Source organism: Macrosteles quadrilineatus, unplaced genomic scaffold (assembly GCF_028750875.1).
Source record: "Macrosteles quadrilineatus isolate MER2022 unplaced genomic scaffold, UCM_ALF_1.0 Scaffold_2__2_contigs__length_208266976, whole genome shotgun sequence".
Lineage (NCBI taxonomy): Eukaryota > Metazoa > Arthropoda > Insecta > Hemiptera > Cicadellidae > Macrosteles > Macrosteles quadrilineatus.
Genome location: NW_026542595.1, coordinates 56,798,363 through 56,813,126, shown reverse-complemented (window position 1 = coordinate 56,813,126; position 14,764 = coordinate 56,798,363). Strand labels below are relative to the sequence as shown.

Below are 14,764 nucleotides of genomic sequence, written 5' to 3'. Positions count from 1 at the left end.
TACCAACAAAAATCTAATTACGTAGAAAAATGAAACTGAAAATCACATTTTTTTAACATGTTGGATGAATTAAATAACATGGATAGCATAACATGGACTTAGTAAACAAAAGACTTGAAGTTGTAGCATGTGTTCATAATAAGCCAACTACTCACAGTATACTAGCAAATTACAAATACAGTACAAGAGGGAAAACATCACTTGTTAATATTTAGCAAAGATTATACTGAAGATTACTCGATACATTGTAGTCAAGCGCAGCAGTGCGAAGTCTGGGATCTGTTTATGACGATTAAATTAGGGTATCTGCAATCCTAAAATGCTATGGGAAGGAAGGAAAACAGGTCCGCGACGTAGGAAGTGGTGAAGGAAGTAGTCAAGGCGAGTAGTCCGGAGTGTGGGAACTGTTTATGACGATTAGATTAAGGTATCTGCAATCTTAAAATGATATGGGAAGGAAGGAAAACAGGTCCGCGACATAGGAAGTGGTGAAGGAAGTAGTCAAGGCGAGCTGTTGGAGTGTGGGAACTGTTTATGACGATTATATAAGGGTATGGGCAATCCTAAAATGCTATGGGAAGGGAGGGAAATAGGTCCGTGACGTAGGAAGTAGTGAAGGAAGTAGTGAAGGCGAGCTGTCCGGAGTGTGGGAACAGTTTATGACGATTAGATAAGGGTATGGGCAATCCTAAAATGCTATGGAAAGGGAGGAAAACAGGTCCGCGAAGTAGGAAGTGGTGAAGGAAGTAGTCTAGGCGAGTTGTCCGGAGTGTTGGAACTGTTTATGACGATTAGATTAAGGTATCTGCAATCTTTAAATGCAATGGGAATGGAGGGAAACAGGTCCATGACGTAGGAAATGGTGTAGGGCGTAGTAAAGGCGAGCCGTGCGGAGTTTGGGAGTGGATTTATGTATCTCCAATACTAAGGTACTTTCAGAGTGAACTAATGATTTTCCCCAAGCAAAGCTCGGTCCCCAGGTACTTCCCACAAATTGACCTATTTTCAATTAAACTGGACAGTATTCTAGCCGTAATATTGCGTTGTATATGAAGGTCAACAATAATATTCCTTTTCGTGGCAATCAGAATCCTACCAGTGATTAAATCGTATCCGGGTCTTTTCTTTCTGTTTATTTTCTTTTGTATTACTTTTAGAACTTCAGACGGTATAAGGGTGGTATAGGCAAAGATAATTGGTTAGGTGAATCCAAATATTCAAAAATATCACTCTCGTCATTTGGTTGATTGGGTATTAAGGGTTTCAGTACATTTGAGAAGTAATTTGAAAATATACCTGTTTTTCCAAGTTATTTTTCCCCCAAGTGCCATAATTTTTCTTTGTCGGTGTAACATGTTTACTGGACGCTTCACGTACTTCGTGGATTTCCATAAGGAGTAATCTGTAGCTTCAGTTAGAGTTTAATTGTTGGTGTAGTCGGAAAACCATATTTTTTTTTTTAGATTGACTAAACATTGTTTTATAAAGTTTGAGCTGCACGATAAACCTATTTTATCAGCTGGATTTCAAGTATTCTGCAACAATAACAGTAATAACAACAACAAATAAAATAATACAACACAACACAATAAAAAATACAGTTCAATTCTTTTTATAGAAATGTGTAAATGTTGTATGATTAGTGTAAGAAAGGGGATTAACCCCGTACCCACGGTGCTCATCTATGCAGACACTCGACCAGTTGGTGTGAACAGAGTTGAACAGTAGCATGAGCATCGATTTACAAATTCCTTTCCCAGCTGATGTGAGCTAGGCGATGACCGGTAGGGCTGACTTCCAAGAAACATCGTTAACCTATAAGCCACACACCCTATCGGTAATCAGCCAATGAGAAGGGCTAATGAAGAAGATGGAGGGGTGACGAGTCTTGGAGCTGGAGGACCTGGAGAGGACAAGAGAGGAGATCACCACGGGCCACCGGAGAAAGAAGATCGGGAGTTTGGGAGTGCGTGTATCGGTGCGTGTGCTTCTGGGACAATTAACAGTATGTAAAAAGAATAAAATATATAACTAAAGTTTTGTCAAACATACAAGTCATGTAATTTGTCAGTAACTAATCCTTTTAAATTTTCTATTGATTCTCTTTTCTTGTAAATTTAACGTTGTAATTAATTTATCTTATTTTTGTTGATTTTTGCCTTTTCTAGTTTTTCTTTTGCTGTTGTAACACTTTGTAACTTTTGTTGTTTTTCTAAATTTAAATTTTTGTTCATTACACGTTGAGTAACACCCTTAAGCAGTCTTATGTCTCATTAACCTAACACCTCTTCACTAAGCTAAGCGAGTGTATCATTTTAGGAAATTTAAACTTAAAGTGAGGCATGGGACTCGCATTAGATATCATACTAAAATATAGGAGAAGTATTACTTCAAGGTTTAATCCTGTTAACACTAGGCCAATGTACGAGTTGCAGGGGTAATTAAATAATTTGTGATGACAGGATTCTATCATCCAAGGTCCAGGGTACTCAACGTATGTAATATAGACTGTGAAATAATTAGTGTTGTACGGGTAGTGATGAAAGCGTGATGATTGATGATGACAGGATTGTATTACTGCCAAGTCCCATGGCACTCATTATCCTACTAATATTATAAATGAGAAAGTTTGGATGTATGGATGTATGTTTGTGACAAGTAAACGCAGAAAATACTGGCCGGATTGGGCTGAAATTTGGTGTGATGATAGCTCACATTCCCGATTAACATATAGACGCATTCTTATCTCAAAAGTCCGTTCGGGCTCCGCCCCAGTGGTTCTGGAATTTCCCATGTTAACCTTATGAGTAATATTTAAAACGAATAAAAGAATTTCGTCAGCTGTTTCAAATACACAAGTTGGTTCTGTGATATTAAATTCGCATTAACAAGTTATAAAGTTTACTGACAGGGTACAGTACTATTAATTTAAATGAATATATAGAATAATCCATAGCCTATATCGATATTTTTCATTGTTATAAGTGTAGGACAGATACTAAAGTGCAGCCAAATTTTGTTTCTAAAAGTGGTAGCCTATATGTGTAACTATTTTATACAACAAATGTAAAGATCAAAATGTTTGTATTTTGTGTCCTCTTCCCGTTGCAAAGCACGGGTACAACAGCTAGTGTACACATATATGACACAGATTGTAGGATGATTATATTGTTATACAGGTAGTGATGAAAGCGTGATGATTGATGATGACAGGATTGTATTACTGTCAAGTCCCATGGGACTCATTATGTACACATATGTGACACAGATTGTAGAATGATTATAGTGTTATAAAGGTAGTGATGAAGCGTGATGATTGATGATGACAGGATTGTATTACTGCCAAGTCCCAAGGCACTCATAATGTACACATATATGACACAGATTGTAGGATGATTATAGTGTTATACAGGTAGTGATGAAGCGTGATGATTGATGATGACAGGATTGTATTACTGCCAAGTCCCAAGGCACTCATAATGTACACATATTTGACACAGATTGTAGGATGATTATAGTGTTATACAGGTAGTGATGAAGCGTGATGATTGATTATGACAGGATTGTATTACTGCCAAGTCCCATGGCACTCATAATGTACACATATATGACACAGATTGTAGAATGATTATAGTGTTATACAGGTAGTGATGAAGCGTGATGATTGATGATGACAGGATTGTATTACTGCCAAGTCCCATGGCACTCATAATGTACACATATATGACACAGATTGTAGGATGATTATAGTGTTATACAGGTAGTGATGAAGCGTGATGATTGATTATGACAGGATTGTATTCCTGCCAAGTCCCATGGCACTCATAATGTACACATATATGACACAGATTGTAGGATGATTATAGTGTTATACAGGTAGTGATGAAGCGTGATGATTGATTATGACAGGATTGTATTACTGCCAAGTCCCATGGCACTCATAATGTACACATATATGACACAGATTGTAGGATGATTATAGTGTTATACAGGTAGTGATGAAGCGTGATGATTGATTATGACAGGATTGTATTACTGCCAAGTCCCAAGGCACTCATAATGTACACATATATGACACAGATTGTAGGATAATTATAGTGTTATACAGGTAGTGATGAAGCGTGATGATTGATTATGACAGGATTGTATTCCTGCCAAGTCCCATGGCACTCATTATGTACACATATTTGACACAGATTGTAGAATGATTATAGTGTTATACAGGTAGTGATGAAGCGTGATGATTGATGATGACAGGATTGTATTACTGCCAAGTCCCAAGGCACTCATTATGTACACATATTTGACACAGATTGTAGAATGATTATAGTGTTATACAGGTAGTGATGAAGCGTGATGATTGATGATGACAGGATTGTATTACTGCCAAGTCCCAAGGCACTCATAATGTACACATATATGACACAGATTGTAGGATGATTATAGTGTTATACAGGTAGTGATGAAGCGTGATGATTGATGATGACAGGATTGTATTACTGCCAAGTCCCAAGGCACTCATAATGTACACATATATGACACAGATTGTAGGATGATTATAGTGTTATACAGGTAGTGATGAAGCGTGATGATTGATTATGACAGGATTGTATTACTGCCAAGTCCCAAGGCACTCATAATGTACACATATATGACACAGATTGTAGGATGATTATAGTGTTATACAGGTAGTGATGAAGCGTGATGATTGATGATGACAAGATTGTATTACTGCCAAGTCCCAAGGCACTCATAATGTACACATATATGACACAGATTGTAGGATGATTATAGTGTTATAAAGGTAGTGATGAAGCGTGATGATTGATGATGACAGGATTGTATTACTGCCAAGTCCCATGGCACTCATAATGTACACATATATGACACAGATTGTAGGATGATTATAGTGTTATACAGGTAGTGATGAAGCGTGATGATTGATTATGACAGGATTGTATTACTGCCAAGTCCCAAGGCACTCATAATGTACACATATATGACACAGATTGTAGGATGATTATAGTGTTATACAGGTAGTGATGAAGCGTGATGATTGATTATGACAGGATTGTATTCCTGCCAAGTCCCATGGCACTCATTATGTACACATATTTGACACAGATTGTAGAATGATTATAGTGTTATACAGGTAGTGATGAAGCGTGATGATTGATGATGACAGGATTGTATTACTGCCAAGTCCCAAGGCACTCATAATGTACACATATATGTGTTGTAAGAAAGACTTAGTAAACCAAAAGTATGGCTTTTATTCATTCAAATTTACAACCATGTTTTAGTTAAGAACAAATACAATATTTACAAACAAATCAAATAATAAATATTATCAGGTGATAATGTTCACATCACCACATTCTCCCCCACTAGTTTTCAAGGTAGGTATAGCATACGTAATCCTTTAGATATGACGGAGGCTTGACATTCCTCTTTGGACGTAGTTCCCCCACAGCCGTCTCTGAAGTTGGGGTCTGAGATACCGTTTGTTGAGTTTCATTTTGAACTTCATTGTGGTCAATGTCTGAATTTATATTTTCAACAATCTCTCTCTCATTAGTGTTGTCTTCATGAGGTAGATCACCAGGAGGTAGGCCAGCGGGTGCAAGATGTCTCAGGGATACTTGTGATTCTGACCCATCTCTTCTTCTGACGAGAGCGTACTGTGGATTTGATTCCAAAAGTTGAACTGGCTCCACAAGGTTATCATATTTATTAGATCTTACAAACTTTCTAAGCAGGACAGGACCAGGAGCGGATAGCCAAGATGGTAAGGAGTCTCCATTGGTAGATCTTCTGCTATGTATAAAGAATCTTTCGTGCGGTGTGCAGTTTGTCGCAGTGCATAAAAGAGATCTGACTGAGTGAAGTGCCTCCTGTAATACTTCTTCCCATGCAGCAACTGGCAGGTTGTGGTTTTTTAAAGCTAGTAGGATGGTTCGCCATATTGTTCCATTGAAGCGTTCAATCTGAGAGTTCCCTCTAGGGTTGTAAGGTGTCGTATGACTTGTAGCTACTCCGTACTTGTGAAGAAAGTCCGTCAGCTCTCGCGACATGAAAGATGAACCTCTATCTGAATGTACAAAGGACGGGGCTCCAAACATAAAAAATAGATCTGAAAAACATCTGATAACTGTTGCTGAACTAATGTCCTTACAGGGGTAAGCAAATACAAAACGAGAATACTCGTCCACCATGGTTAAAAGGTAACGGTTTCTGGTTGTTGATGGAAGAGGGCCCTTGAAGTCAATATTTAGACGTTCGAAGGGAGTGGTTGCCTTTATCAATTTGCCTTGGAATTGGTGAAATCTTGGCTTCACTTCTGCACATGTTTGACAAGCTGACGTCATCCTTTTTACATCATCCAGAGTGTAGTTTAGATTTTTAGTTTTAATCCAATGAAACATTCGAGTGACTCCCGGATGGCAGAGAGATTTGTGTAATTCAAACAACTTAGCATTGTCCCAGCGAACCGCACATGTCCGAGAGAGCGTATCTGCTTTTACATTCTCCCTACCAGGTCGGTACACTATTTCATATTGATAAGGTGTTAGCTCTAGTCGCCATCTCATAACTTTATCGTTCTTGATTTTGCTTGTATGCCTCTTGTCAAAGATAAATGATAAAGCTTGCTGATCCGTGTATAATCTGAAGTCTCTTCCGATAAGAAATGATTTCCATTTTCGAAGGGCTTCGACAATGGCAACAGCTTCTTTTTCAACAGCTGAATACAGCTTCTCAGATTTGTTTAGAGTCCGTGAGAAAAAAGCAATTGGCCGATTATCTTGACTCAAAGTTGCTGCCACGGCTATGTCAGATGCGTCAGTCTCCACTACCAGTGGCTCTTGCCCATTCCTAGGAGTAATTACTGAGTTTGCAATGTCAAGTTTGAGGGCTTCAAAATCTGCAACCGCTTCCTGTGACAAAGGAAAAGAATTGACTTGTGTCAGGTTTCTTATTTTATCAGAAAATCGATGTATCCATTTTGAATAGTGAGCGAAAAATCCTAGGACTCGCTTTAGTGAAACTTGGTCTTTGGGCACAGGAAGTGACAGTAGAGATTCCAGCCGATCTGGATCAGGTCGAATAGAGTTATGGGAAACTAAATGTCCCAACAAGGTTATTGAAGACTGGTTGAACTTGCTCTTTTCGTTGTTGATTACAAGTCCATACTTAGTTACAGCATCTAAAAATGTTCTTAGATTCTCATCATGATCCTTTTGATCCTTTCCACATACGGTCAAATCATCCAGATAGGCATACACTCCATTCAGTTTTTCTTTTCTAATGATTTGGTCCATGGTCTTTTGAAAACATGCCACCCCGTTGGTTACGCCAAATGGGATTCTTCTGAATTGAAAAAGACGACCAGCAGCCTCAAAAGCAGTGTACTTCTTCTCTTCGTCAGAAATTGGTATTTGATAGTATGCTTGCTTTAGATCAATGGCACTAAAAACCTTGTTCGTCGCTACAGTGGATACTAGATCATCTATGTTTGGTAAGGGATAGGTGTCTAACGGAGTAAATTTGTTTATCGTTTGCGAATAGTCCACACACAGTCGCTTCTTCCCTTTGTCGTTTGTAACAACCAACACTTGTGCACGCCAAGGCGACGAACTAGGTTCAATGATCTCCTCAGTCTGTAGTCTTTCCATTTCTTGTTTTATAAATTGCATATCTTCATCTGAGTAACGTCGTGATTTTGTGGCTATTGGCTTACAATCTGGAGTTAAATTGCAGAATAGTTTGGGTGGTTCAACTTTGGCACAGGAGCACACCAACAGAGGAGGTTTCTTACCTCCAAACCAAACCTGTATATTTGAGTGGAGTTTCATGATATCATGTCCGATAAGCACGTCAGTACAAAGATCTTCAAGAACAGTCAACTTAAAATTGTTGTAATTGTGATTCAACAGATTTAGGTTGATTTTAACAAACCCGTGGACGTTTGATTTCATATTAGAAGCAGCTAGTGATACTTGTCCACTTTCATTATACATTTTAATTTTGTTTAACTGAACAAACTTCAAGTTTACAAAGCTTGATGTACTCCCGGTGTCTATTAAGCAATTTGCTTTCAGGCCATTCACTTTAGCTTCAACTGTAGAGTCCTTCAATACAGATGTATTATGTGTAGTTGCTATTAGTGCAGCTGATGTACTAGACGTCTTCTGTTTTACTTTAAAATGTTGAGTTGGATTACTTTTACAGACTCTCGCATAATGCCCTGTCTTGTTACATTTCCCACAAGTTGCTTCTCTGGCTGGACAGCGATCTCTAGAGTGTCTATCATGCCCACAAAAATAACACTTGCCATCAACATTTTTAATAGCGGAAACAGTCGCTTCTTCCTTTTGTTGTAGTGGGAATTAGTACTGACAAGCTTGCTTTGCCAATTCATTCGTTGCACAAGTTTGCATTCCGTACATAGATTTTGGATAGCTCTCGACTTGAGCTTGAGCCATTTCAAGAGCTCTAGACTGTTCCACTGCTTCAGCTAGGTCTAAAGTTTTATTTTCAAATAGTCTCTGTCGTATGTATGACGAGGCTAAGCCATTGATAAAAGCATCACGAATGTAATGATCCCTGTATTGAATCGCATTAACAGCTTCAAAAACGCAATCTTGGCTCAAAAGTTTCAGTTCCGACACATATTTGTCAATAGTCTCACCTTGTTGCTGTTTTCTAGTCATTACTAAATATCTTGAGAATATTTCATTCTTTTGTTTGATGTAAATTGAGTTAAGAACTCTCAAAGCGTCTTGGTAAGTTTCAGATTCCTTGATAAATTTATAAGTAGTAAAAGATAATCGATTAGTTAGTAGTTTCAGTTTGTCCTTGTCTTCAACGAATTCTGTCATGGTTAGAAAGTCTTCGAATGTTCGTAACCAGTGCCTCCATTCCTCTGAGGCAGTTGGAGATTCCGGGTCAATTTGCAATTTGTCTGGTCTAAGGAATTTCTCCATTGTAATGTAGCACTAACTGAGTTTATCAATGAATGAATAAAATTGTTGTAAGAAAGACTTAGTAAACCAAAAGTATGGCTTTTATTCATTCAAAATTACAACCATGTTTTAGTTAAGAACAAATACAATATTTACAAACAAATCAAATAATAAATATTATCAGGTGATAATGTTCACATCACCACAATATGACACAGATTGTAGGATGATTATAGTGTTATACAGGTAGTGATGAAGCGTGATGATTGATGATGACAGGATTGTATTACTGCCAAGTCCCAAGGCACTCATAATGTACACATATATGAAACAGATTGTAGGATGATTATAGTGTTATACAGGTAGTGATGAAGCATGATGATTGATGATGACAGGATTGTATTACTGCCAAGTCCCAAGGCACTCATAATGTACACATATATGACACAGATTGTAGGATGATTATAGTGTTATACAGGTAGTGATGAAGCGTGATGATTGATGATGACAGGATTGTATTACTGCCAAGTCCCAAGGCACTCATTATGTACACATATTTGACACAGATTGTAGAATGATTATAGTGTTATACAGGTAGTGATGAAGCGTGATGATTGATGATGACAGGATTGTATTACTGCCAAGTCCCAAGGCACTCATAATGTACACATATATGAAACAGATTGTAGGATGATTATAGTGTTATACAGGTAGTGATGAAGCGTGATGATTGATGATGACAGGATTGTATTACTGCCAAGTCCCAAGGCACTCATAATGTCCACATATATGACACAGATTGTAGGACGATTATAGTGTTATACAGGTAGTGATGAAGCATGATGATTGATGATGACAGGATTGTATTACTGCCAAGTCCCAAGGCACTCATAATGTACACATATATGACACAGATTGTAGGATGATTATAGTGTTATACAGGTAGTGATGAAGCGTGATGATTGATGATGACAGGATTGTATTACTGCCAAGTCCCAAGGCACTCATAATGTACACATATATGAAACAGATTGTAGGACGATTATAGTGTTATACAGGTAGTGATGAAGCATGATGATTGATGATGACAGGATTGTATTACTGCCAAGTCCCAAGGCACTCATAATGTACACATATATGACACAGATTGTAGGATGATTATAGTGTTATACAGGTAGTGATGAAGCGTGATGATTGATGATGACAGGATTGTATTACTGCCAAGTCCCAAGGCACTCATTATGTACACATATTTGACACAGATTGTAGAATGATTATAGTGTTATACAGGTAGTGATGAAGCGTGATGATTGATGATGACAGGATTGTATTACTGCCAAGTCTCAAGGCACTCATAATGTACACATATATGACACAGATTGTAGGATGATTATAGTGTTATACAGGTAGTGATGAAGCGTGATGATTGATGATGACAGGATTGTATTACTGCCAAGTCCCAAGGCACTCATAATGTACACATATATGACACAGATTGTAGGATGATTATAGTGTTATACAGGTAGTGATGAAGCGTGATGATTGATGATGACAGGATTGTATTACTGCCAAGTCCCAAGGCACTCATAATGTACACATATATGACACAGATTGTAGGATGATTATAGTGTTATACAGGTAGTGATGAAGCGTGATGATTAATGATGACAGGATTGTATTACTGCCAAGTCCCAAGGCACTCATAATGTACACATATATGACACAGATTGTAGGATGATTATAGTGTTATACAGGTAGTGATGAAGCGTGATGATTGATGATGACAGGATTGTATTACTACCAAGTCTCAAGGCACTCATAATGTACACATATATGACACAGATTGTAGGATGATTATAGTGTTATACAGGTAGTGATGAAGCATGATGATTGATGATGACAGGATTGTATTACTGCCAAGTCCCAAGGCACTCATAATGTACACATATATGACACAGATTGTAGGATGATTATAGTGTTATACAGGTAGTGATGAAGCGTGATGATTGATGATGACAGGATTGTATTACTGCCAAGTCTCAAGGCACTCATAATGTACACATATATGACACAGATTGTAGGATGATTATAGTGTTATACAGGTAGTGATGAAGCGTGATGATTGATGATGACAGGATTGTATTACTGCCAAGTCCCAAGGCACTCATAATGTACACATATATGACACAGATTGTAGGATGATTATAGTGTTATACAGGTAGTGATGAAGCGTGATGATTAATGATGACAGGATTGTATTACTGCCAAGTCCCAAGGCACTCATAATGTACACATATATGACACAGATTGTAGGATGATTATAGTGTTATACAGGTAGTGATGAAGCGTGATGATTGATGATGACAGGATTGTATTACTGCCAAGTCCCAAGGCACTCATAATGTACACATATATGACACAGATTGTAGGATGATTATAGTGTTATACAGGTAGTGATGAAGCGTGATGATTGATGATGACAGGATTGTATTACTGCCAAGTCCCAAGGCACTCATTATGTACACATATTTGACACAGATTGTAGAATGATTATAGTGTTATACAGGTAGTGATGAAGCGTGATGATTGATGATGACAGGATTGTATTACTGCCAAGTCCCAAGGCACTCATAATGTACACATATATGACATAGATTGTAGGATGATTATAGTGTTATACAGGTAGTGATGAAGCGTGATGATTGATGATGACAGGATTGTATTACTGCCAAGTCCCAAGGCACTCATAATGTACACATATATGACATAGATTGTAGGATGATTATAGTGTTATACAGGTAGTGATGAAGCGTGATGATTGATGATGACAGGATTGTATTACTGCCAAGTCCCAAGGCACTCATTATGTACGTATATGTGACACAGATTGTAGGATAATTATAGTGTTATACAGGTAGTGATGAAAGCGTGATGATTGATGATGACAGGATTGTATTACTGCCAAGTCCCATGACACTCATTATGTACGTATATGTGACACAGATTGTAGGATGATTATAGTGTTATACAGGTAGTGATGAAAGCGTGATGATTGATGATGACAGGATTGTATTACTGCCAAGTCCCAAGGCACTCATAATGTACACATATATGACACAGATTGTAGGATGATTATAGTGTTATACAGGTAGTGATGAAGCGTGATGATTGATGATGACAGGATTGTATTACTGCCAAGTCCCAAGGCCATCATTATGTACGTATATGTGACACAGATTGTAGGATAATTATAGTGTTATACAGGTAGTGATGAAAGCGTGATGATTGATGATGACAGGATTGTATTACTGCCAAGTCCCATGGCACTCATTATGTACGTATATGTGACACAGATTGTAGGATGATTATAGTGTTATACAGGTAGTGATGAAAGCGTGATGATTGATGATGACAGGATTGTATTACTGCCAAGTCCCATGGCACTCATTATGTACGTATATGTGACACAGATTGTAGGATGATTATAGTGTTATACAGGTAGTGATGAAAGCGTGATGATTGATGATGACAGGATTGTATTACTGCCAAGTCCCAAGGCACTCATAATGTACACATATATGACACAGATTGTAGGATGATTATAGTGTTATACAGGTAGTGATGAAGCGTGATGATTGATGATGACAGGATTGTATTACTGCCAAGTCCCAAGGCACTCATTATGTACGTATATGTGACACAGATTGTAGGATAATTATAGTGTCATACAGGTAGTGATGAAAGCGTGATGATTGATGATGACAGGATTGTATTACTGCCAAGTCCCATGGCACTCATTATGTACGTATATGTGACACAGATTGTAGGATGATTATAGTGTTATACAGGTAGTGATGAAGCGTGATGATTGATGATGACAGGATTGTATTACTGCCAAGTCCCATGGCACTCATTATGTACGTATATGTGACACAGATTGTAGGATGATTATAGTGTTATACAGGTAGTGATGAAAGCGTGATGATTGATGATGACAGGATTGTATTACTGCCAAGTCCCATGGCATTCATAATGTACACATATATGACACAGATTGTAGGATGATTATAGTGTTATACAGGTAGTGATGAAGCGTGATGATTGATGATGACAGGATTGTATTACTGCCAAGTTTCATGGCACTCATTATGTATTTATTTGGGGTTTTGAAGGGAAAAATTTTATAATTATCTCATGTTCTGAAACTAAGGATATTTAGGAATATTCCATTACATAAGCGATTTTATTATAAAGTTTGACAGTTTGATGTATGAGAACTGTTTGTAATAAATAAAATATAATAAAATATAAAATATGAATGAGAGTGAAGTAAATAAACTCGCACCATATTCTCTGATGTGAATGATATTTTGTGGAACGATATTCATTCACTATGAAACGGCTACAAAAATACTAACATAACTATATCATAAGATCTTAAAAATTAAAATGCAATAAAAAACTAAGTTCAATTCTACTTTCCTTAACACTAATCACACAAATTAGGTTAATTTGACTGACACGCAACTATGATGTTTATATGGTATTAACCTTAGTAAACTTAGGCTAATTTTTACTCTAACCACTGATGATTAAATACATTGCAGACAAATGTAAACAAAAACCCAATAGTTATTTGTGTAACTAGTGTGTAAAGTGGCACTTTGCTGCGGCTCGTGCGGAATGATCTCGAGTGCAGCAAAGGCCTTTTGCACTCCTGTTATACATTATATTTTTCCTACAGTCACTATAAAGCATATAAATAATTATTAGTCTTTCAAACACTATACAACACGTTTTTAGGTTCAGCTGGTAACACAAATAGGTGCCCTAGAGAAAGTAGTACCCGGTCCGTATCACTCCGCATTTTTCCTCGGCAAGAAATGTGCTCCGCGTTTTTAGAATATAGTTCCGTATGTTTTTGTAATTTGAAGTGGTTTCCGCGCCTAAAAAAATGCTTTAAAGGTATTTTCTTGTTTATTAAGATCTTAGGAATGTTTTAAAAACGTTTAAAAGAAAAGTCCAGAAAGTTCAGAAATACCGAAACTTTAAACACGAAATGACAGGTTAAATCGTAGTTATAATAGTCAATCAGCTGCTCATAGTATTATTATATTTAAGTGTTGCCAACCTATTCCCAAGCGTACACGGATTACGTGCATAATAGAACCACGCTGTTTTGTGTTGTTTCGTTGGAATCCTGATGTGTGGCAAAGTATAAACCGTACTACAAAGTATAAACCGTACGGCAAAGTATAAATATACAGCAATTAGCAGCTTTCTGTACTATAAACAGTACAAGGAAGCCAACTTTGTCGGGTGACTGTAGGAAAAACAAATTTTTCTTCCTATACGAACTCCATGCTAACTTTGACCTTCTGTGGGGCGGGGTCCATTAGAAATTTTGTAAAATCGCTTCTTATTGTCTGCCTACGCTATGAGAGGAATATGTATGCAAAATCTCATACTTCTAGGTGCTATGGTTTGGCCTGTGCGTTGATCGGAATTTCGCATTTATATATAGAGATAATGTTACAATGTGAGCATCAGACTAAAATTACAACAATGAAACATGTTCAAGTGTTTTAGAAAACTAGGGTCTCTAAGGACTTTTTACCCAAACGTGATAAATATGCCCATGTTATTTCATGAAACAGATGAATATCATTCTTGTATGTTTGTGAACAGGACAATACTCAGTGGACATTGCACGCCTCTTAGTTAAAACTTTTGTGCTTTCACAACTTGCATTAACATATTCAGATAGCCATCACAATACCAACCTACAATGGTTGTGTTGG

General features: G+C 37.4%; 1 protein-coding gene across 1 annotated transcript; it reads right to left on the bottom strand.

Annotated features, from left to right (window-relative positions):
- Positions 1-5,387: 5,387 nt before the first annotated feature.
- Positions 5,388-7,853, bottom strand: LOC128984237 (uncharacterized). The gene has a single exon (XM_054403537.1). The coding sequence runs from the start codon at positions 7,851-7,853 to the stop codon at positions 5,388-5,390; it is 2,466 nt and encodes an 821-aa protein (XP_054259512.1).
- Positions 7,854-14,764: the final 6,911 nt, after the last annotated feature.